Source organism: Pleuronectes platessa, chromosome 13, assembly GCF_947347685.1.
Source record: "Pleuronectes platessa chromosome 13, fPlePla1.1, whole genome shotgun sequence".
Classification (NCBI taxonomy): Eukaryota; Metazoa; Chordata; class Actinopteri; order Pleuronectiformes; family Pleuronectidae; genus Pleuronectes; species Pleuronectes platessa.
Window position 1 is genome coordinate 8,469,360 of NC_070638.1, and position 25,251 is coordinate 8,494,610.

At 41.8% G+C, this 25,251-nt stretch overlaps 2 protein-coding genes across 6 annotated transcripts in view; one reads left to right on the forward strand and one right to left on the reverse strand.

Annotated features, from left to right (window-relative positions):
* The first annotated feature begins 3 nt into the window (after positions 1 to 3).
* cdk5 (cyclin-dependent kinase 5) lies at positions 4 to 6,829 on the forward strand. Its single transcript, XM_053438498.1, has 12 exons — positions 4 to 199; positions 529 to 617; positions 718 to 785; positions 890 to 950; positions 1,034 to 1,090; positions 1,185 to 1,280; positions 1,486 to 1,560; positions 3,101 to 3,197; positions 3,667 to 3,736; positions 3,883 to 3,943; positions 4,042 to 4,122; positions 4,260 to 6,829. The coding sequence occupies exons 1-12, from the start codon at positions 163 to 165 to the stop codon at positions 4,344 to 4,346; spliced, it is 879 nt and encodes a 292-aa protein (XP_053294473.1). The 5' UTR covers positions 4 to 162; the 3' UTR covers positions 4,347 to 6,829.
* Positions 6,830 to 7,346: 517 nt separating this feature from the next.
* Positions 7,347 to 25,251, reverse strand: part of asic1c (acid-sensing (proton-gated) ion channel 1c) — a 92,735-nt gene continuing 74,830 nt past the window's right edge. For all 5 annotated transcript variants that reach the window (XM_053438494.1, XM_053438493.1, XM_053438492.1 and 2 more), the window contains 10 exons: positions 22,318 to 22,468; positions 21,085 to 21,212; positions 16,081 to 16,231; positions 15,918 to 15,974; positions 15,338 to 15,491; positions 15,036 to 15,127; positions 14,577 to 14,656; positions 14,037 to 14,108; positions 11,289 to 11,341; positions 7,347 to 10,265 (listed from right to left, as the gene is read on the reverse strand). In XM_053438494.1, the coding sequence (XP_053294469.1) occupies positions 10,187 to 10,265; positions 11,289 to 11,341; positions 14,037 to 14,108; positions 14,577 to 14,656; positions 15,036 to 15,127; positions 15,338 to 15,491; positions 15,918 to 15,974; positions 16,081 to 16,231; positions 21,085 to 21,212; positions 22,318 to 22,468 (1,017 nt within the window). In that variant the 3' untranslated portion in view covers positions 7,347 to 10,186. The remainder of the gene's footprint in view (positions 10,266 to 11,288; positions 11,342 to 14,036; positions 14,109 to 14,576; positions 14,657 to 15,035; positions 15,128 to 15,337; positions 15,492 to 15,917; positions 15,975 to 16,080; positions 16,232 to 21,084; positions 21,213 to 22,317; positions 22,469 to 25,251) is intronic.

A 25,251-nucleotide genomic window follows, 5' to 3' on the forward strand; every position in this document is an offset into this window, starting at 1 on the left:
TTTGGCCACTGGGGGAGCGACAACACAAACCTGACCGCTGCGGACCCGTATGCACTTAGCTTCAAGCTAACGTTAGCCACCTGAGCACCGTTAACCCCAGTGTGGGGCTTTAAGTGGTCATTAGTTCGGTAGCGGGCCCCGGGCTGGCTTTTTCGGTCAAACATGCAGAAATATGAAAAGCTGGAAAAAATCGGAGAGGGTAAGTTCCCTGCGCTTATTTATTAAAGTGAGCTAAGCCTAGAATTAGCTTAGCCTGGTTTGCTAACATAGCTCCTGTGCTGTTGCAGGGCTAGCTAACGTTAGCTGGATTTAGAAAGCGTAATTCCTGCGTTAAATAAATCCTCCAGTTAACCTCACACAGAGCGACAGTCACCGACACTAGTACGTGTTAGTGACACGATGTGTCCGGAGATGTCCGCCCGCCGGGTTTGATGGTATTAACGTCAGCTAGTTTAGCTAGCTAGCGGCAGGACTTGCCATTCATCGATGCGCTGACTGGGATTTAACCCTGCGATTTCTCCCCCGCAGGAACCTACGGGACAGTGTTCAAGGCTAAAAACAGAGAAACCCACGAAATCGTAGCTTTGAAACGCGTGAGGCTGGACGATGACGACGAGGTATGTGTGAAGAATACCATTATTAGCAGCTTATGTGTTCACAAGCAGGCTAATGGTGCAGGAGGCTAATGCTAACAACAGTGGCTGTCATTCATTTCAGGGGGTGCCCAGCTCTGCCCTGAGAGAGATCTGCCTTCTGAAGGAGCTCAAGCACAAAAACATAGTCAGGTCGGTCTGCTACTGAAACTCTGCACGAGTGTCATGTGATTTAAAATGCAACACAACTAGCATCTAAACAACAACAACTTCTTACTGTTCTCTGTCTCCTCCAGACTACACGACGTTTTGCACAGTGACAAGAAGTTAACCTTGGTTTTTGAATATTGTGATCAGGTGAGATTTCCCATCCACCGGTATGTTTTATTCTGATGGGTGCCCCCCCCCCCCGAGACTAACATGTCTCTTATCAACTGCAGGATTTGAAGAAGTATTTTGACAGCTGCAATGGGGATCTGGATCCTGAAACGGTGAAGGTGAGGGATCAGCAACCTGGCCAATCCAAGAATAGAGATAAACCAGGGATATATCGTATTACTACTTAAATGCATTGATTTGTGTTTTTTACAGTCCTTCATGTACCAGCTGCTGAAAGGCCTCGCTTTCTGTCACAGTCGAAACGTCCTCCACAGAGATCTGAAGCCGCAGAATCTTCTCATCAACAGAGTGAGTGTCTAGAATAGATGCATTTTGACTTTGACTTGAAGGCTGGTCAAAAGCTAATCAGTCAGAATATTGTTTCCATAATGTTGAAGGAAAGCAAAGGGAGTATTCTGTCTTGATGGCTCGCTCTGACACTCTGTAGTTTGAGTGTGTGCTGCTGTCGTCTGTAAAGATTTGGTGACGTCTCTCGCTCTCTCTCTCTCTACAGAATGGGGAGCTGAAGCTGGCTGACTTTGGGTTGGCTCGAGCCTTTGGTATTCCTGTGAGGTGCTACTCAGCAGAGGTAAGTCGTACATCATTAACACAGCACGCTACAGTCTGTAACTTGTGTGAAGCTGCATTGATTCGGTCACATTCCATATCTAAAGATAAATCAAGTCGTACATTGATTTCTGAATGTTTTATCTGCCGAGGCGAACAAAGAAAAGGAAAAGATTTGTGCTTTTTCATCGAGGCTTTTTATAGAATTTGCTTCTAGATCAACGAGTCCCGACTCTATTGCTAAAAGTATTTTCCTACATTCAAAACCAAACAGTATTCGATCAATGAAATAAAACATCCAGCTATGTACACTGTTTCAGACCCAAAAATCCATATCTCAGTATATAAATTGATATCAAAATATGGCTCAGTATTAACATCTAACTAGCAAACTGTAACAGTATTGATGAAAACTCTCCTCACAATCCCAAATGTTTTCTAAGCTAATAAAATGCAGTTGTTCTGTTTATGGTCTTACTGTTTGGGTTTAATTTAATGGCCTCAATTAAATTCTCTGAGGTCTTGAAGTTGAATCGTTAAATTAATGCTGGAATGGAGTGGACCACACAGCAGCGTGCGGTTCAGGTGGTGTTTGATTATTTAATTTTTTTGTGGTGTTGCTGCTGATAACAGAGAAATGAGAATCGAGTCTCAGATAAGTGTCGCGGTCTGTCTTGGCTGACCTAAGAGACCATCTCATTTAAGGGGGACAGTTGACGTGCTGTGACTTCACAGATCTGAAAATAGTTGGAAGGTCATTTTATCTCAGAGAATGTATTACATCGAGAGTCTTTGCAGTGTTTCCGAGAGAAGAAATGAATGATGCTTGCACTATAAGGACATACTGTATGTTGTGCATGCAGCATTTTATCAGTGTCGTTGTTCATCACACCCCTGTCATATCTTTAAAGATCCAACAAAGTGCTTCAGAGTGAAGTTAAATAATGTTTCTCTCTCTTTCTCAGGTGACACAATTTCTCTAAAATCTCCTTCTCTGACAATCCAACATTTCAGTAAAGTAGTAACACAATTTGTATTCACTTGCAAGTGTTTTAATGTAGTTTAATGGACAAAATGCATTGAGTTCCCCAAATTGATTATCAAATTCTACCATAGAACTTTTCACATAAATTAACGAATAACACTCAACAGGTTAGTGTTGTTCGAAACACAGTACTCTAAAAATATATGAATTAACAAAAGCAATAGATCAAGGTAAAGGACACTTTTGTCTAAATAACATGTGCTGAATAATGAAAGAAGGGATTCTACAGCATCTACACTGGAATGAACTTTCCAGTCTTAAACACAGGTGCATCTACATCTGCCCACAAATTGAGAAAGTATTTCAAATATTTTTGTTCTCTTCTCTGTTGCTGCACTACACACATTATACGAAACCTGGGATTATAACTGTAAAATACTCGACACCTGACAAATACACAGTTTGTTAAAATGTCAATAAGTTGTAAATGGAAACCATGACCAAGTCGCCACTCGTCTGTCTGAGAGAATAGATGTAACTTGTCTAACCATGCCACTGTGCTTTGTGACCCGTGCAGGTGGTGACCTTGTGGTACCGGCCTCCAGATGTGCTGTTCGGTGCTAAACTCTACTCTACCTCAATCGACATGTGGTCTGCTGGATGCATATTTGCAGGTTGGTTTGTGATTGTTGACGATAATGAGGATATGTGTCACTCTGTTCTTAGTGGAACTAGGATTCAGGTAGAACTGGAGATTAAAAATGCACAATGCATACATTTAGGTGTATTGTATTTTAAATCATGACAATGCATGTTTCAGTATCTTTCAAGTCATGTTTAAACGCACTAAAAGCAAGGCACCAGACTTTTTGTAGCTGTTTGAGAAGAGCAACATTAATACTAGACTTTGAAACTCAAAGGTTTGGTTCCTCTGCTGCTGATTCCTGTGTTTTTCACATTTACGTGGAAAAACTGTTTAATTAAATGAAATTGAAAAGAGTGATGAGGGAATGTATTTAATTCAAGTAAAAATGAACAGTTAGAATAATGGGGCTGGTCAGGACCACTACATGTCTTGTATTAACTAATATCAAAATATACCACCCAATCATTTTTTCCCATGTTTGACTTTGTCCCGTTCAGAGCTGGCTAACGCTGGAAGGCCTTTATTCCCCGGGAATGATGTGGACGACCAGTTGAAAAGAATCTTCAGATATCTTTTGTTGACATCAGTTGTAGATTCGGACTCGATGAGTTTCCTGCTTATACTGTTTGTTATGTGAGACTCAGACAATGATCTCTTTATAAAAACACTTCAGTCTAAACCAGTTGGACAATGTTTCTTTAACCACTCAGTACATTGTTGGGTACGCCGACTGAAGAGCAGTGGCAGACTATGACCAAACTCCCCGATTACAAGGTACATTCTTCATTCATTCTGTGTGAGCTTAGTTTATACTATGTTTTACTGAATTCTTTAATTGAAATGTATTTTACTGCCTCCTTCTCTCCCTGCAGCCATATCCCATGTATCCAGCCACCACCTCACTGGTGAATGTCGTCCCTAAACTAAGTAGCACAGGACGAGATCTACTCCAGGTATTTTCACTTTTAATGTATTCACGACAATGTATTCTTGTCAGGTTTCCAAAACAAGGAGCTTGAATCTGGAACCAGCTTTTGCCAATCTGTAGTTTTGTCTCAATTATTAACCGGTTTCTTTTGTTCTCACCCAGAACCTGTTGAAATGTAATCCTGTCCAGAGGATCTCAGCAGAAGAAGCCTTGCAGCACCCGTACTTCGCTGATTTCTGCCCTCCCTAAAATGCTACATTGCCCCTTCGTGAACCTCAGCCGCCAGAATCAATCATCCTTCACTCTGCTGGTTTCATTAGGATCAGTCCCAACAAGGCAAAATCCCTCACCGGTTCTCCAAACACTCCCCTGCAGTTCACTCTGTTGTGCCTCTGTGTGGAACAAAGGCCTCGCGGCTCTGCAAGGTTTTTGTTTCTTGTACGTTGCAGGCCAGTTTAATTTGGTACTTAGACGCCTCCTGGTTAATTAGCACTAACGTGGGAGGTCGCGCTACGTGTTGCATTGAATAAAATGTCACCAAAAGAAATGGACCTCGACAAGAAGCCTGTCTGATCCAAGAGAATGAAATTGGCACATGACTTTTAAAACAAAGCCCTGAACAAAAGCCCTTTGAATCTGTGGTGAATCTGAATCTAAACAACACATCAGTTACACAAACCTGTTTAACAACAATGGTTTCTGATCCCATTGTAACGTACAAAGCAGTTTGGCCAGTGCGATTCCAGTAACACAAGTCTAAACAATTGATTTTTTTAACCCTAACACTAATAAAAAACTCTGTTAACGATAAATCAATACTCAGTATTTAAATAACAAATAATAAACACTTTTGGGAGAGTATTGGTTCAGTTTGGTTGTTAAATAATTATATTTGTACAGAGTTTGATATTTTACAGTTTAAAAAATCTTAACAGATTTTATAATCGAAACAATTTCTTAATCAAATCATGGTCAAGTTTGTATTAGCTTATTGGCTGTGATAACCACTCATACTGAGAAAGGGCTCTAGTGGGGACCACAGATTCCTGGGGCAGCTCATGCTAATAAAAAGTCACCATTTTACTACGTTATATTAAATAGATTTCCCAGTTTAAGAATCACAAACAGCTGATTTTTTTTCTGTTTTACTGATGATTCTTAAGTCAGTGTTTCCCCCCTTTATGCACGTGTTGTTTGTTTAAGGCCATATTTTAGTTTTATTTTATTTGTCATTTTTTCCTCAGAAGTTTCCTGGTTAGAAACGTGTCATTTGTTTCTAAAGAGGAGGGGGGGGGGGGGGTTATTGTAGGAAATGATTTGAAATAACTGCTCCGGCATGAATATTAATCTGTTAATTCATTTATCAATGGAAGTATTTTCTATTTATTATCTAAATTGTTTTTGTCTGTACACAGGATTCACCTTTTTGCTCCTTTAGGTCACAAACTGTTATTCAGATTGGAAATGTACTGACTGACACTGTCGCCATCGAGTTTAGGATCAAATCTCATTTGTCTTCCCTGGAAACATCGTCGACACAAATGTGTTCCTGTTATTTCATTTTTTTTATACATATATTTTTATCACACTTCCTGTTTCAGATGCTTCACAAACCAACAGACCATTTTCCCACTAATAGTTACAAGATTGTATAATAGCATGGGAAGCTAATTTATAATTTTCTTTTTTATTTCCCATTTTTTGTCTTTTTGTGCACTTTGTAAATGACGGTTTTTATGTTAAATCGTTTAGTTATCCATGATATAAAAATCTGTTGAATACTGACAGCCAGGATTAGAGCCGGTTATCAATAAATGGGCCAATTATAAATATAAATATATAACTATGTACGTGAATGAGCAGTTGACCTTTTGTGACATATTTCTATTTTCATCTCGATCATTATTCTTTGAGCTTTTCTAAAACTGCTTTTGTAATCATTCAGTTGGAGATTGAAGAAAACGGCCGATGATCTCAATGATAATCTGTATTTTCACATGATTGTTTTCACCCATTCGCCGTTTCCACTTCGGTTACACTTGTCAATATGCTCGACAGCTTGCAGTGTTATTTGACCTCCGATCATTACAGTGCTACTTATCCCATCAACGCCTACACCAGGAGCCGTGTTTGAATCTATAGGCTAAAGCACTCACTTTCATTTTGCTGACGTATAAGACTAGATAATGGATGCATGTATTTATTGATGATGGAATGTCTGCTCATGTTTTGTTTTTGCATTTGTTTAAATGTAGCACAACTTCATTTGGTACAGAAACTCAGTTTTGAATGATTTGAATAATACACCTGTAGTGTTTAGCCGCCTCTTTAGGATTTCACATGTTGAAGGTTGTATGTGGATGAAGTTACAATCAAGAGAAAAAAAACAACACAAAAGCCTCTGCTGTCAGTTTTTCATTTCCTCGTTACAGAACTTTTCAAACTGCTGTAGTTTCTTTACACAGCTTGAATTTGAAATGAAGAGAGGGGATCACACTTTGCTCGTATGTTTGCTTTCATAAGTAGTCACTTTCTCTTTTTGTGTATATTTCAGCCGATTCTCTGAGCCTCGGTGAAGACGACGTTAACGTGTGATTGCTTTTGAGATTGGATCTTTGACCTTGAACAAACAATTCATTTGTCGGGGTCCATTTAGCAAACTGGGCAAACTCCAAAATGCTGTGGAAGAACATGAGAGATGATTAAAAGCTCCAGAACAGCTTCTAAATGAACCTTGATGCTTGACTCTCTTTGATAATACACAGCCTGCATATTAATAATTAAGTAAAGATAACTCATAATTCAAGAAAATGTCTTCAAAACTGCTGTTGTGTTGTGATTATGTTTGAATTCTTAAAAATTATTAAATTTAAATAGATTCAGTTTATAACAGGTTTAATAAAGTTGTGTGTCATCTTTGTTGAAAGCACCTAATGTCTAAATAAGCAAAGTTGAGATTTAGGATAATTGGATGCTAAAATTTGTAGTTTAAAATCTGTCTCTTAAAAACTCAGCTACTCTCCTGGAAGTTCTGGACATAACCTTTTCACAGCCGAGACATATTCGACCAATAAGACGAGCTCGGAGAAAACCACACACTGAAATCTGTGTGTGAATGAACCCAAACTGTTCTAACCTCAGCAGATCACTGTGTGTTTATCACTTCTATTGAGCAGGGGATTGAGATTTCTTCTCAGTTGGCACAGTTTAGTCACAGTTTGGTTTTAACACTGAGAAGGAAACGGACGGTTCATTGTATGAACTATTTAATGTACAGTTCAGAGTTAAAATCACATATCTACAATAAAATGCACAGCGAGCCAGATGAAGCAAATCCAGTTCCCCACGTGTGTGTGGGTGAAATGTTAATGTTTCCTGAAAGAACCAGTCTTAAAGGCACATCTATTATCCCTCGAAGCCACATTATGTGATATTGTAATTTTCTACATCTGCACACTAAAGTTTCTTTAGTTAAATGTTGCATGATCCCAAACCTTTTCTTTTTTTAATCATAAAGATCCCAAACTGCACCACACGATATGGAGAACTCTCTCAAATTCACCTGGCTCCAGAAATACACTCTGGACAGTACAAAGTGAATAGCTCGGCTAATATGACATTCAGAGACCAGAGATAATAGAGGGGTACACAGGGGTCATGCAGGAAGGAAACAGGGGGGCTGTGCCGTGTGGTCACTATTAGAACTATTAGGAACTGTAAGAATAAAATAGCTCAAATCTCTGTACAGTATAGTAACAGTATAGGATATTGTGTTTCTACTTGGTCATAGCTATGCAGTAAATGTCGGTCGAAATTGATGAGCACACACAGGTCACGGATGAGTTTCTGCCAGTTCACGTACACTCTGCTGTTCCTCTACTGGTAAGGCGGGGGGGGGCACCCCAACAGTTCACGGTAGTTTCAACGTTACACACGCGCACTCTCACACACACTTTAAAATCATCATGGCAATGCAGCATCTTCAGAACAGCATCATCGCGTAACGTGAGTTGGCATTTTTTTGTGTCTCTTTCTGTTTTTTGGCTGATGATGGTTGTTGTTCACGTGTATCGTACGTTAGTGTGTTGCAGTTAGCAGCTGCTTGTCGTCTGTTGACCATGTCGTGATAATCCCAAATCAAATTTGTTTTAACAGTGGTATTTTCTCATCCAGTGCATTTATTGCTCATGACGCAACGCCACTGATTTCACCCTTTTCTTTGTTGTTGTTTGTTTGTTTGCTTTCTTTTCCTGAAAGGTAAAATTCCCATTTGGATAAAGTCTCTGGCTCCTCTCGGGGAAAGCGCGCGTTATCCCTGATAACGCCGGAGCAGTGAACACACACACCGTGCGCAACAGTGTGGGAAAGTTAAAAGTCGATCCGTAAAAGGTAGTCACAGCCAGAGACGTCCTGTCACTGGCTTTTCGAGTGATGGCTGATCTCCAAGGGTTTGTGCTTCACATCAACAGTCATCTAACACAACAGACAACAGAGTAATAAAGCTACAATGTTCATGAACACCACTCACTGTGGTCGGCATTATACTTGAAAAGTTTCACATCGTTAGAGAGAAAAGAAAAAGTCAATAAAGTATTTATAGCCGGGGATGTGTGAGTCTACCTACAAGTCCATAACTGTGGTGTCAAGGGTTTTCAAGAGGAAGGGAGGAAGTGGACAGACACAGAGATAAGAAGAGAAGTTGTGTACATGAGTAAGATGGGTAAATATAGAGTTTATTATACTTGATCATTTATATATCACAAACTCTTATTTGTGACTCATTACATGTTCTGCAATAATAATAATAATAATAGGAGGATACAATGGGAAAATTGTACAATGCATTTCTGTTAGAAATCAACTGAACCGAGGTGCATGGTGGTTTTGATGCTTTGAGGCAATTCTCTCCTACATGATAAACTCTCCCGCTGTCATGTTGCAATCAGCCAGAATCTGTCCGTCAGCAACAATCCTCATTTAAACCCCCCCCACTCATGTTCAATAGAGAATAGATTACTATCATTGTGCTGATCAACACCTTTAAGACACGACGAGAAAAACAACAGAATTATTAGAAAAGGCAGAAGAGCGCCTGACTTGTTGTTTTTGGTCTGATGAGTTCCACGTGAAATAAGGACCGACTTCTACAGCGGCTGAACGCCAGCATCCCCGAAAACATGGGAGAGACGTGAATGAAAATGAACATATCAGCTATATAAAGATATAAAGGTACAATCAACAGCCTGTTTTGCCTCCTGACTCTCTTTTTTCAAATGTACTTTATGTAAAAAGTGAGTAACGTTAACAAAACACATCCAGCTCGGTCGCTTCCGGCGTCTCAACTCAATCCTTTTATATTTACAAATAATCCAGTTCCTGTTCTGTTCCCAAACACTTTGTTGTTCAACTCACGAGGCTCGACTCGAAAGCCTCCAAGTAGCAAAAGGCAACGTGTAACACTGGTGCAGTGCGTTGATCCCGGTGGGAGCAGCTCTCTTCACATCCGACAATCAGCTCGTCAAAGTGGAGCAGATTTGTAAAAAGGCTCTGCTCTCCTAACTGGTGACGGGTATAAGGTCACTGGATACGGCATCGGTTAAAATGCGGGAGACGTTTACACCGAGAAGAAACCGCAAAGTTACACACACCACCGTCCACATGTGGACTTCTATTTTTCCACTGGTGTACAGAAAGAACTAGCACAACAGTAACTCGTCAGAATCCCTTTTTGGACACGTATATTATCTTCAGCGATTGTATATTGTAAAGTGACTGGATAAGAAAAAACAATTTGCACAAAATGAAACATGAATAAATTAACACTGACGCCTTGACATGGCAGTTAAACCTGAGTTCTGTTTTGGAAGTGGTCTCTCTCTCTTTTTTTCTTTTTTTCTTCGGATGATAGTATTCTATTTCTATTCAGGCATTGATAAACTCTACTATAGGATTTTGAGTTATACAATCAACCCCTTGTTCTGGTAAATACATAAATTATTTCACAGTTTGCTGGCGAGTCCCCCACATGGTGCCACCCCCGACCCCGACCCCTCCTTTATGTCGTCAACAGGCAAACTCCTCGAAGTTGCCTAGAGTCGGGTGACGAGGTAACATGTTCGGCGTGAATCCGAGACTGTCCGAGTGACTCCGGAGGGTGTCACAGGTGCTCTGCAGGACAGAAGGGAGGGGGGGGGGAGGAAGAGGAGTTCAACCGGGTTAAGGGAAGGGCGATGAAGGGAGCGACGATGACGATGATGATGATGATGATGAAGGAAAGAGATCCACAGGTAAAATAAGAGGATAAAAAAACAAAACACACAAACACAATGGAGAATGTGGTGAGGGAACACAAACAACGGATTTCCAAGATCGAGAGGAGAGTTTAAAGAAAGTCGGGGGAAGGTGGGGAAAGATGAATGAAAGGAGAGAGAGAGAGAGAGAGAGAGAGAGAGGAGAGAGAGAAAAACAGCAGATTTTTAGTCTTGTCTTTTTCACACTAGCATGTTCAATCCCTCTTTAATCACAGAAGCTGAAACACCCACATACGTCTGCGTCTCCCTGTGTGTGTGTGTGTGCGAGGACACTTGCTAAGTAGAAAACCACTGATGTGCTGGATAACAACACTGGGAGCCCCACTGGCCAAAACAAAATGGCTATTCCAGCAGACAAAGAACCATTTATATTTTTGTGCAAACTCACTGCATGCAGACCTGTGATAACATCACACAGTGATGCATCTAGTGATGTTATCCGGCACCAGTCTGAAATGCAGTGCCTATAAATGGAGCTCAGTGCTGCAGGGGAAACAAATAGCTCTCATGTGGTTCAGATCTTATTTGCAATAATTCAATAGATATGTCACACGAGTACTGAGCTTTATCCTATGGGAAAGAAAGCATCGTTATTTTAGTGCAAAGAGCAAGTTTTGCACTATTAGTTTTTTTTTTTATACGCACTTAGAGAATCCAACCAACTCCTGTCTCCTGCTGAAGCGGTAAATACAGACACACACCGAGCTACACTAGGACACGGCGGGAAATTATACAGTTACACAATCACCCCTTTCTTTTCCTGCTAGAGCCAACCAGATCATTCATAGTCACTGAGGAAACGATGGATGAGATGGCTGAGTATGTATGACAGAGAGGGACAGCATGGGAGGGAGCATCTATTATCAATGGGGTGTGCTACCTGGGGGCATGATTAGGCGTGACACCAGGGCTGGTTGGGTTCTCTGGAAACTCCTGGAATAGACATGATGAAAAGAAAGATGGGTGAGGGTGACTGAAATGAAAATAAACACAGTGCAAATGCTACAAGTTGAAACGGCGAGGGGAAGACGGCACGCGAGTGTTTCCCCCTCGGGTAAAGGAAAAGAAAGTTGGTGGTGGTGGGGGGGGGGGGGGGGGGGGGGGGTTCTGCACAGGGCGATAACTGATACCCAGAAGAGTAAAAAAAAAAAACTGAAAGCATAACTTCATCGTCAGGTTGTGTGAGTGGAGACGTGACGTTGGACTAGTTGAAAAAGAATCACTGAATATGAGAGAGAGGAGGTAAAGGAGATGGATTTGTAACAAGCAGGTGAACATATGACATGGATGGAGGAGAACACAGTCAGAAGAACAGAACAGATGACAGAAGAAAAGCAGGACATCTCTTTACTGTCAGCCGCTAAATAAATAAAAGCTTTTTCTGCAAACACAGTAAAACTACCTCCTTCTAAACCAAACAACTATTTTTGTGTTCCATCCTTTTCATCCATCAAATAAATGTCTCACTCTGAGGCCGCCGAGCATGCACGAACACAATCCTCATGCAGACACAAACCCACAACTTCTTCATCAATCGTATGTGTCACGATCCATTTTGTTTTCTACACCTGATGAAAAAGTCTTGGGCTTGTGCGTCGCGACAAAGAATCAGAGCATTCTATTTCTGAGACTCTGTCGAGAAGCAAACTACTGGATACAAAAACAACAGATGCTAAATGTCTGCATTGAACTAAGATCAACTTCGATGCTTCAGATTAGAACGGCACCAGAGAAGAGGAAATGTTCCAGTGTTAGTTTTTGCTTTTGCCTCGACAGTGACCTGAGGAGGCGGATTTGTGCTTTTAGCTGTTAGTTGGACACGAGAGAGAAAAGGACTGAGTGGGTTTTACAGATGAGACTTTGAAAATAAGGTCGACTGGCATCGATAGGTTAAAAAGAGAAGTTCACATATTTTCTTTATGTATTAACTCTGAAATTTGAAGGTTGTTATTTTGGTTAGTGTTGAAACGATTAAATAGCTAGAAGGTCACTCAGAGACCAAATACATCCAGCAAGGTCCAATGTATGAAATCACATTTAAATTTATTATATTTATAATGTTTTTTATTTTGGATCTGCATCAAATAACATACCACTCAAATATTTGTCCTCTATCAAGATCTCTAGAGTATTCACTGAGAAATCAACTGAAATTCTGTGAAACACCTTATTTTACAGTATTAAGGAAAGTGTCTGGATCTGCCCTCTGATCCAGATCCTGTTACCTGACCCCGAAACCACATCCTCCCTAAATCCATCCTAAAGCTGCTTTTAGACATGCACTGAACTCTGGACATCCTCTGGACATTCCCTGGAGGAGGTGTACGTGTGAACGCAATTGTCCGAGTGAGAGCCTCCAGAGTTTCGGTGAACTTTCTCCGTCTGGCCCCCTCTTATAAAGAGAGAACACAGCAGGAGATCCTCCCCAGGATTCATTTGGGAGCTAGTGAGGTTTTGACAGTTCTAACCCCAACATAAAGAACACAAATATGCCATACACGTAGAAGATGAAGATGTCAGGAGAGCTTTTGGTAACATGAGCAGTGTTGATGTGCGGCAAAACAAACACACCGCAGCAGAATGAAAACGTTAGACATTTGAGTGGAGAATCTCCTGCTGTGGATAAAAGACACTTATGTCTAAAAACGTTGATGGATTAATTCTAATTCCGTTTTCATTTTAAACTTCTAGTCCTACCTCAGCTCGTTGAAAATACAATTAAGTCTTAATTTGGAAAAGTAGAACCTTCGTCCACCTTTTTCTGAACGTTCGATTCAGCAGTACGTGCAGAACATTTGCTGATTAGAAGGTGCATTTTGGTTATAAATCATTTCTCCATGCATTTGTAGGGACCTTATGTAACCGGCTGCAGGGGAGGTGCCTCTGGAAGCCGTGTGTTAAACCACTGGGCTCAACAAAATGCTGTGATTTAGGTTAAGGAAAGAAATGCCTCACATTACTCTCCTCACTTTTGAAGGGAAAATGAGTTTCATTGCCTCGAAGGCTTTCTAAACGAGTAGATCATCAAATGTTAATAAAATCCCCAGACCTCTTAATCTGGTCCCGCGTTCTGCTCCATCATCTCCTCTCATGAATCTCATCGTACTGCCGCACATGACGTGGACACGTGACTGTTCCTGCTCTAAGTTAACTGTGATGGCACGAATGAGGGAGGCTATAAGTTGTGTAAACTCTCGACAGGTGAGGGTTTAACTAAGATAAAGGCCACAACTTGTGAGTCATAAATAAAACCTGAGGGCATTCAAGTGTCAAAATAAACAATCAAGTTTCATCTTCAGTCAATATTTATCTGTTTTCTCTCTTTTAACTATCTTGTAGATTTATGTCATCAGAAGGCTTTCACCATGTAAATATAGAGTTCATGTGAGTGTGTAGTAATTGGTTATGCATTTATACTGTGCAATAAAAAACAATATGTATGTATAATTAATGGCCGTTTTCACACATTGTTTCTGCAGTACCAATTCAAACTAATGATTTCCTCTCTGGTGCCGTTCATCAGAAGCATTTTGAGTGCGAGCGGACACTTTGTGGTCGCCGTAGTTCCTGAGATCATCACACACGTCACGTTCACTTCTTTTAGTAAAAGACAGTAAAAGAAAATTACCAGATTGTCGCTCTGGCAACGCTGAGGTCGTTTCTTGCGTGTGAAGTAACCCAAGACCTTGTCCTTAAACACCTGGATGCAGAAAACATCAGATACACATTACAGATGCATGGCGTTTGACAGGTTATTGACATTAGCATCAGACATTAGCAGGACAACGACATACAAGTTTGAATAATTACTCAAAAAACATCTGTTAAAGCAGAATAGTATAATCCTCTCATTTAACTCTCAGCAGGAAGTAGAACCTTAATATTTCCCAATCTAAATATTGCTTACGAGCTTTTAAAGGTTCAGTGTGTAGAATTTAGGGACATCTAGTGGTGAAGTGTCATATTGCAGCTGAATACCCCTCACCTCACCCTCCCCTTCCAAACAATAAATGATAACCTGTGGAAACCTTCAGATGTCACACATTTGATATATTTTCAATTTCTGCCAATAGATCCCTTTCCCCCTAAATCTTACACACAGGACCTTTAAGTTTGGTACATTGAGACATAACTAAAGAGGAGTTATACTTGGTATTTCAATTTTTACCTCATATAGGTAGTCAAATATTTCCAGTATTGTTAAAACGCTGGCTCCGATGAACAGCCCCATCTGACCTCCAATGTCACCTACAGAAAGACAGAAGAACAGAGACTGTATGGGCAGGTACAACAACTGAACAATGGAGTGTGTGTGTGTGTGTGTGATGCTGTTCCCCACGCTGTCACTTTTAATTCAGTATCTCTCTAAGTAATCTGTGCCGAACAGTCAAAAGGGTCCATCTCGCCCCACCTGCTCATTAGACCCAAACCCGGCTGCCCTTGCGAGAGCATCAGATTATGAAAATGTGCTCAGCCAGTTCCACGACTTCAAAGAGGGAGAACCTCAAAGCGCCAGGCGTGAAGACAAGTCGTGAAATGTGCTGCGGCGGCCCGCTGAGAGCGCCGACACCGAGGTGGGGCCACGTTTGTTCTGTCACAATGAGCCGACAAACTGCGAGAATCTTACCGAGGAGCCCCGCGATTTCATAGGCCTTCTTCTGCTCAATCTTCTCGTAGTTCAGAGCTTCGAAAAAGATGTCCAGGACCATGAGGTTCTCTCTACGACAGAGAAAAGCACACCCACAAGATTTGATTTCTCTAAATACACCGGATCTCACATTTCCTGGATTTAACTGTCTTTCATTGTTGTTACATTGAAGGAGAACGAGATTCAGGTCATGCTAGTCCACAGTACTTCCATACTTCAACAGAAAAAAAGCAAAAAGCGGGCATTACCTGAGAAACTCACTACTGTTCAATAATTCTTACCCAATGTATTGCTCAGTTTTGTTGAATTTCTTAGCCAGATACTTAGCGGAGGCCTTACTGGGGATCTTAACCATGGACAGCTCCTTGCCGTAGCGGGTCATGTTGCAGGGCGTCTGACAGACACAGTAATCGTTGTCTTTCTCCACCAAAAAGTCTGCGGAAGATCAAAGTCATTCAAACACAGTGTGACATCTTAGAGGAATCAAACAACAAGACGCTCTCAAAGTCTCCGCTAAAAATACCTCTTCAAGCTCCAATCGCTGCCATCGCTCACTTTCCATGAAAGCAAATAATGACTGAAGCCGTGAGAGGAGGGAGAGGGGAACGCGCTGTGGGATTTATTTGATATCAGCGAAGCGTGGACGAATCACAAATCTCGCTAATGGGATTTTTTAAACAATAATTTTACCTCATTATTTTGCTTCTACACTGCCTGAGATGAAAGTCATTCCAAGTTAAAGCTGCAGAGGTTTTATCTAGAGGATTGGAATGCTCTCAAGGTTCTGGCTCAATTCAGATATTAATGCAACTATCACTCTAATATGGACATACATACAGAGAGGTGTGTGTGTGGGCTCACCTAAAGCCGGATCAGCACAGTCTTTGTACTGCTCAGGTGTGCAAACTGTAGAAGTCCCTGTTTGAAATGAATAAAAAATAGTTAATGCATCAAATATAAAAACACCACAGGAGGGCAAGAAGCGTATCTGTCACGTTTTTCACTGGTCAGCGATAATTCATACCCGGCATGTGAACCATCCTGCAGTTGCAGTTCTCCAGCAGGTAGCGGGTCTCACAGTCGATGCGGCAGGCGGTGATGCTGTACGTGGAGAAGTACTCAGAGTCTATGGGAGTCGACTTGCAGTCGCCCCACGGCGGAGGGAGGTACTGAAGCTGAAAAGAGCCAACGGCACACGTTTCCCCTCAGTATACGAGCTCACAGGATTAAAAACGATAAAATTAAAAAAAGTAGCATAGTGCAGGTAAAGCAGAAGTACAAAAAAAAGAGAGGGCAACAAGCTGACAAAAAAAGACAAATCAGAAGAATGTCATGAAACGTAACAAAAACCACACATTTAAATGAAAATGTGCAGTATGAGACAATATCGGTACAAAAACGTCCAGTGAGAACAACATCATTGCTCATGTGTAGCAGCAAGCAGACGTCATGCAGAACATCACTAGTGCAGGTCTAGTCCCCGGTAGGAAGCAGAGTACCATGGGAATAGAGACAGGCTTCATAGAGATCTGTAATATGTGTAGTTTCAGACAGGACACCACAACCACTGGACAAATCTTTTACAATCCTGAGAAATGAAGCTCAGAAACAGTAAATAAACAGTTTACACTTTTTCAAATGAACAATCCAATGAATCGAACAGACATTATACAGCGCAAAACATTAACAAGTAGTGCATTTCATAAGTCCTATAATGCTAACTAAAGGGGGTTTCACTATTCAATCCGCCCCCCCCCCTCCCGGACTACACCCATGAGAGTTCATTACCGCTCTACTCTGAAAGCAAAGGCCTGTGGATTTAACAGTGGGTTGAGAATATACAGAGAATCTTCAGTTTACAGTCTCATTAGAGGTGGAACTGTCTTTAACAAGGTGAAGAGCAGGTCCCTTCTATGAGCAACTCTGGGAATTCTAAACCAACCCACTAATGAGGACTATTTAATGACTTTCTAAGGTTTTGGTTCACACTAAATATCAAACCCATGGCGCTCCTTTTGTAGCTTCAGCAATTTTTGCACGAAATCTGTTCGGAGCTCCCTTCAGCATTTTAAAGGAGCTATTTTTTTTTGGGGGGGGGGGGGTATAAACTGAACACGGTGACATTTAACCACACGCAAGACTTTCAGCTCCCTTTAAAAGTCTTGTTTACTGCAACTTATGGTAATGAATGCCGACGACACATTTCTCACGACAGAAATGAGGCAATTATTTATGAGGGGCACCGACGCCTGCTCGGGCATTTGAGCAAACGGCACTAATTGCGGCGGGAGCTGGCCGGCGATCGATGCCAGCGGCCTCCTCCTGACAAACTTCACATGGAAACGATACTGCTATTGTCACATTAGGGTTTTGCCGTAATTCCCAATCATCTCCGGCAGCTCTAAGCGGGCTAACTCGGACGGCCTAACGGTCATTTAGTCGATGCGGAGTGACGGAGACAGAGCGCAATTCACTGAGGAGGTGGACTTAAAAGTGGCAAACATGATTAAGCCTTTATTGAATTCCGTTTCCAGCCCACAGACTCTCATAACCGGAGTTCCACTGGAGATAAAACACTTGTGCAATAAATGCGAGACTCCGAAACTGGTGCCAGGGTCCTCGTGGGTAATAGAGAATAACAATCTAATGCATCACATTGTCTGGTAGATGAGGTGAAGGGGCGGCCCGGGCGGATCGACTCGATGACAGTGAGTGTTAAACGTACAATGACAGCGAGAGGGTAAAGCCAAGCAACAGCTCTGATGGAGAGACGGACTCGGATGAATGGCTTAAAGCTGGGATGAAACACATTAGCTGCTTTTTATTTATATCTGATAAACAGAGAAGACAATGACCGAGAGGAGGGCACACAGAGGGGGGAGGGGGTGGATGAATCCATTCCTTTGGGGTAAGAGGGGCAGCAGATGAAACTATGGAACTTGATGCTGGGTGTGTCGGTAAATTTATTAATGTTTTTGTTAATTTATTGATTTGTCGTCATGCAGCAATCCCAGACAGTCATACGCTACCCTCTGCTGCTGGGTGGAAACGAACGTTTGGAAGCCGGGGGCGACCCCGAAGCCCAGCTCGTGGAGGAAAGGAGGCTCTGACTGAGAGTGAAGCTGCACCTTTATGCCGGCCTCATAGGACGTCTCATCTAGGGTGAGGGGTGAGGGAACACAGCCCGCATCATTATCAAAATAAATGAGAGGAGCAACAGCAAGACTCGGGACAGAACCTGGTCAAAGCCTTCGTCCTCACTGACGGCCTCTTGTCATTCAGCCTTCCTCCATCACATCCCAACCATCACGTGATTCTAAAGAAAACATTTGATGGAGCAGTTTTCATTTCTGGCTCACAAGTCACAGCCTGGACGTTGTGTTTTCACCCCTGTGCAGAATGTTAGTTGGTTTGTTAGTTACACAAAAACAACTGGATGGGTTTCCATCAAACATGGTGGACAGATCAGGGAAGAACCCAATACATTTAGTTGTGGATCCATATCAGGGGGCAGATCTTAGGTTTCTCTTTCTTTTCTTTCAATAACGTTTTGAGAGGCGTTTTGAAACATTTTCACGGATTTCCTTGATAAAAAATATCAATCATGAATGATTAGGGAACTGATGGTTCTTCAAATCACGATTGTTGGGCCTTGGCAGATGTGTGCGAGGTTCACCTGCGTTTGTTTGTTAGTTAGCAGGATTACGCAGGAACTTTCCGACGAATATTCATGACATTCTTGTTGGTGGGATGGCGCATCACCCAAGAAACACTTTCACTTTTCATTTCTGTTGATTTCTCAGAGAACAATTCATTGATTTTGCTTAATTGTGCAATTTGTTGGAGATACAAATGAGGAAATGTGGTTTCATTGGGAGGCCTTGGCGGTGATTTGCACTCTAGTTGAACATTTTATCCTTCATTCCTTTGACAGAGTTTTACAAAAAAAATTGTGTCGATAATCACAAGTGTTTCTTCCAGCTGTCTGTCATGACTCTGAGAGCTCTGTCACTGCACTTCTACTGGAGACTGACTGAAATTACAACTGGCCAGACTTTTATGACAGCCTAATTAATTCCGGCCGTAAACACGTCTCTCTGCTGTCACTGGGGTGGGCGCTCGTGTCGTGATTATAAATGACACCTCTCGCACTTTTGCTTTCTGGATGGAACTTCTGCGACGGTGATTAACCACACCAGATTCACGGCTCGGAAAGATGGATGGATGATGATACACTCGGAGCAGTTTGCAGCATTTGTACAGAGAGAAACAGAGAAGAGAGAGAGAGAGAGAGAGAGAGAGAGACACATATATTGTACAGTCAAAAGTATATGAAATAAAATGTGTCATCTTTGTGGTGTCCAAGTGTCTGTCTGATGAGCCCAAACCCACTGCCTCCGTCATCCCATGTTATTCTGCTCACAGAGGGGTGGAGCTTTTATTTGCATCTTGTCTCTTTCATGCTCGGGGAACTGACCAAGACCGTTAACTTTCGGAGCAAAATCATTTAAATTAGGTTTGATTGATTCTTAAAGCAATGAATACGATTTACTGCTGGAGAATCCATTACTTCAATACTTCCCAGGGGCTGATTATGTGGTGTAAATATTAATAAGCCTGCAGCAAATACGTAAATACACGAGATCTCAGAGATAGTTGCTGAATTCTTTCCTTGGGTTTTGCTGTTTGATGGGATACTTTTCTGTCCCTGCTTCCTTTTGGTATTTGGCTCGTGCACTATTCTAGCATAAGAGACATCACATAACTGCTATACATTTCCATTAGATCTGGATAGGAAATCCATGGCTGCTCAGTATTACGACCTTCCACACAGGTTTTTCCGATCAATTCAGGCTCTACTATAGTTATTACTTTCCATCCTGCCCTGGCAGCAGTCACGGGACAGTCGAGCACCGGGCACTAATTCTATTTCACGATCAAGTTGCCTGCCGCAGGCTCTTTTTCTGCTCCTCTTGATATTGTGCGCTAAAACACCCTTTTTACAGTGTCCTTAAATCATGATACATCTCAACATGTGTCTTCAAAATAGCCAGGGGGTTGACTTGGGTGCAGAAATAAAATAATATGATGACACCCTCTTTTAATAGTCCAATTTGTCACCAAAAGTATGAAGATAATCCCATTATCTTTTCCCTCAAGATATAGTGAGTCAATTATTTATTGTGAGGATCTGAAGCCGTTACAACGAGTTCATCTAATTTTAAAATCCTATATCAATTTTTAAGGTTGTTCATTTTAAATTAGGTTGACTTATTATAATATATAAAATGTACCAATTCTTTAATAATGTGACTTGTGTACTTACATTGTCCAACAATGTTTAAACTCAAACTTTGTTTTGGTCGCCTGCTAATTGACAACCGCTCCCATGATCCCATGCTGCTTAATATCATCAAACTCTGTAACTTTCCTTATTGTTTTGATTGCGACACCTCCAGCAGTGGAAGTTACGTTTTGTATGTTTTAGATCATAAATATCTGCTGTTTGAAATCCTATCGTCTCTACCACAGCTTTTCTCTGCCTCCTCTGTAACGGAGCCACTCAACACCGTTTTCAAAGCGTTTAAATGGCTGTATTCATATTCTCATACATTCACTTCTCCCAGACGGGCTCACTATGAAGAATCAAACACACACTCTGCCAGATATTTTGCCGTCTGCATGGTCTGGGGTTATTTGGCTCTGATGAGCACAGTATGCTCGTATGCTTTCATCCATCCACTTGGCTCTGCTCTACCAATGTTCCTTGGCTGCTGTAATTCATCAGTTTCATTTATCGTGCCCGGACCCGCTGGATGTTTATTTAACACTTTCACTCACTGCTCATTCCCCACACAAGATTAATCACAGATCTGACTTCGCTCCGGGCCTTCTGACACAGAGGTAATGGGCAGTGGCTTGGAAAGGATTTGGCGACACACACGAAATGAAGCAGAGCAAAGGAAAACAAAACAAAAGAAGAAGACGAAGGTTGAGGTTGCAGGGGAGGAGGCCGAACGTTAGGTACCAGTTGCTGCTGACATGACACAAAAGTTTGAAAACCAGGGGCCACACCAAATCCCAGTTGGTCAATGAAGGGCGGCTCATCCTGGCTGTGGATCTGAACCTTGATGCCTGCTTCGTAGGAGGTCTCATCTGTGGATACAGCAGGCCAGAACATGTGACACAAGGTGGTTGCTTATGGAAACCCGCTTTGTGGGGAGTGATGCTGAGATGGATAAATCGAGAGTCTTTAAACTCCCTGATAGAAGCTAATGAGAGAGAAATACTCATATTTTAGTGTAACAGAATGTAATAGTTTATAAGTTTGATGACAAAGGTCCCTGTGACTTCAGATCCGTCCCATTTTTGTGAATATCAGAGGAACGCCTGCAGGGACTTTCATTACAAATGACATCATAGACTGTAAATAAAGACGGATTTTATTACAGCTCCCAAAAATGAAGCCAAATCATCTAGATGACCACCTGCTGGCTGGATGCAGTGTAGGTCAATGACCCTGCCTCCTCCATGTAACTGGATGGTGCGTGGAGCAAACTTAAAACATCAAAGTACGCTAAACTATGGTTTCTGAGATTTCAGGTCGTTCTCATCACACTGATGTTTGTTCAAGTGCTTATTTTCCCAGTAAGTTTGGTTTGAATAAGTTATTTGATGCTGAGATGCTCTATTGGCGGAACCTTACTACCGTGGCTCCACTCAATGATCTTACTGCCAAAACACCGGATCCAAAGGACCTCAAAGTGCAAGATAGCAGCCTCTGTATGCAAGATGGTTTGGCTTCATTTTTGTAAAACAGGAGGAAGTCCTCCATCTTTATTTACTGTCTATGTCTTGGAGTCAAGGATTAAGTGATTACAATTTGGTTAAAAGGGTTAAAGGTGATTGTCACTCAGACCACACAAAACATGTTTTGGACATTAATCAGCTGATCTAGACAAAATTATGATCTGATGATTTTACATTTTGCTTTATCATAACAGTCAAAGGTAAACTTCACTGTGACATCTCCAAAAACTATTTTCTAGTCATTATCCAGAGTAATAACTCAGAGGCTCAGTGACCATATGTATCTAACTCGAGTAGTAGTAGTAGGCAGTGATTCTAGTTTATTATATGAAGTGACACATTGACATACAGTAATATAGGGATTTGCAGGTTAAACAAACAAAATGGAGGAGTCTCCACACAACTGCTGCACAAGATAGAATTTCTGAATGGTGCTCAGAGCCGCACTGACCTGTCTCTCCCCAGACAGGGAGGTATTCATCCTGCTGGATATCCAACATGATCTCCAGGCCGTTCCCCGTGCCACCTTTCAACGTGGTCAACAGAGGGTTGCCATCCAATCCCGAGTTGAACGTGTAGCATTTTCCGTAGCGTGTGTAAATCTGTAAAGAGAAAACAAGGACAGAAAGAAAAACAGGAGTATAAATAAGAAGTCAAACCTTTTACAATGTGCTTTGGTAATGGATGTATAAATGTCAGCCTGTAACTGTGCAGGACAGGTAATCATTGCAGAGGGGAACCCTACTGGCTTTAAACAGGCACCTGGCTCTGATTTGAGGAATTAATGGGAGCTCTCCAAGCAGCCGCAGCAGCAGCTATCAATCTTTACCCAATTTCACTCTAAATTTCCCCGGAGTCATTTATAGTGAACACACTACTTTACTGCCATTAAAGAGGAAACATCGGCGGTGGGTGTTGAATCGTGTTTTAAAAACCCTTGACTGACAAACATCTTAGGAGACTGAACCTGTGCCAGTGAAGCTCACTGGCTCTTAACTATTGATGTGTTGGTTTCACTCACATCAAATATCTGTGTTGTGAATCAATTACTCCAACCGGGTTGAGTAATTTATTTTCAGGTTTTACTCTCAAGCACTCAGCACTCGACAGACTTCACAGATATTTTTTTTGATTTTATGGTTTTTCCGTGTGATTAGAAAATGATCCCTCCTGCCAACAGGTAGAAATAAATCTGGACTGTGATTAGAAATGCTGACATTTCAAATTGAATTCACTCTACGGTTCGGATAGAGACTGAATATTTCTTAATACAGGTTAATTCAAGAAAACTTTTCCAAGATACAAGTCTACCAATTGAACATACTAGAGAGTAAAAACAATTTTTCGACATTAATTATTATGCGCAATAGTCCCCTTAAATTCAATTGAGCTGCACCAAATTGCACGCTTTAGAGAGTGAAAGAAAAACCCTGGATGCGCCCCTTGAACGAGATCTGCACCATAAATCAAATGGGTTCTTCCACGACCGATACCACATCACTCCACCAAGTTTCATGGAAATCTCTCCATCAGTTTTTTCTATCAGACAAACAAACCAACCAATAAATAGCCGACAATGAATATCAGTGCAACAAACTGATTTCAGGTGTCATATAAATTGTCTTGTGTCCATGTGTTGTCATTATGGGGTAATGTAGAGATGGATGAGGGGACAATACCAATTTAAACCTTTGTGGAATAAGGCTGCAGCATAAGAAAAAGGAAGGAATCCATCTAATGATAAATCTCTTTCAGTTTCCAGTCTGGTGAGGTTTTGGTTTCGAGCCCTGCTGGGTAAAAACTCGAGCACTAAGGGGATGGCAAAGCTGCTCTCTTGAGAGTCAGAGTCAGTGTTCCATGTCCAGACTCGGTACAGCTCAGACAGATAACTGAGCCCCTCTCCTTTCCACCCGCTGGCTAAATAATGAGGTCTGCAGTGTGAGCAGAAACCTAGAGTCTAACCAGTGACTGTTATTAAAGGGTAGATACAAGAGGAGCTTTATTCAGTCACGACACAGCCACAACACATGGTGCTTAAGATATAAACACACATTCTAAATACAAATTACGATCTATATCTGGCTGATATTAGCAGTCACAGTCCAGCTGGAGCTGTCACAGTTACTTGCTTTTAATCACTGATATCTAGAGAATTTCCAGTGGATGTTCAGATTTGCGTTGGGTTTGTGTTTTAAATCTACAGGCGTGTTCCCCCAGCAATTATTTTCCCTGCTGTAGAAATAAATGTGTCACTCTGCTTCTCACTGCAGACGTTTCACCATTTCGTCTTGTGAGGATTGTGACACTAAAAGCTGTCAGTGTGTGTTGATTTATTTAGATTTATTAAGGAAATCACCATCTGGAATAACGTCCTCCACTTCGTTCGTGCAGCATTTACTCAAAGGGGACAACACTCTTCCGCCTGGTGTTTGAAATGGAGAAACTCGGCTGTATTTTTGAAGCGAGACCATCTATTTGCAAGCCCTCCAGATGTTTAATTAGAGAAGCTACAATTGTAATTTGGATTGATTTACGATGTCTGAATAATTGATGTTCATATTTTCTTCCTCCTTAATCTCGTTGTCACGGTTTATAAACCTGGCAGCTCAAGACCTCGCCCCCGTGTGAATATCGCTGAATGAGAAACTTCTAAATCTGCGAAATACATTGTCATTGATGGAGACATTGATTTCCCACCGCAATGTGGAGTTCAGGCTGTGTTTGTTTCCTCCGTCGAGTCTTTGAAGACTTTAATAATTCACAAGCTGTCATGTCTGAGAGGCAAAAACAGGACAGGCTTGTTTGCGGCTTTGAAACATCAACACCTTAAAACATGCCGGGAGAACGCCTGCTGGAGGGAGCGTTGTCAAATGCTTGCATGAATTATTAATACACCTTGTGAACAACATTCATATCCACACCTGACAAACACCATCTTTCTTTCTCGTACATACAGTGCTGAAGTTCTTGTAGGTGCACGATTCCCCACGAAACCTGCACTCCAGCAGCATGTCCTGCAGCTGGTGGCCGAGGCGTCCCATCATCTCAGTGGTGTCGATGCGGTAACCGGGGGCCGGGGTGTAGTTGGTGAAGTCCAGCAGGCTCAGGAGACCCGGTTTGTGGCTGTCCTTCAGGATGGACAGGCCCCGCTCCATCACCGTGTGGTTGGGATACATGAGGTCCATCCAGTAGCCGCTGTGGTAGAGGTCATCCTTGGTCAGATTGGACACACGGAAAACGTTCTTATTGCAGAAGGTAACGGCCGGGAAGGACATGTTGTGAGCCCACACCATGTAGATCTTGGTGATGGCCGGGTAGGACATCAGGTATTGGATTCGATTCCAGGACCAGGTGGCGAGGAGACTCAAACACACAAAAAAGGCCA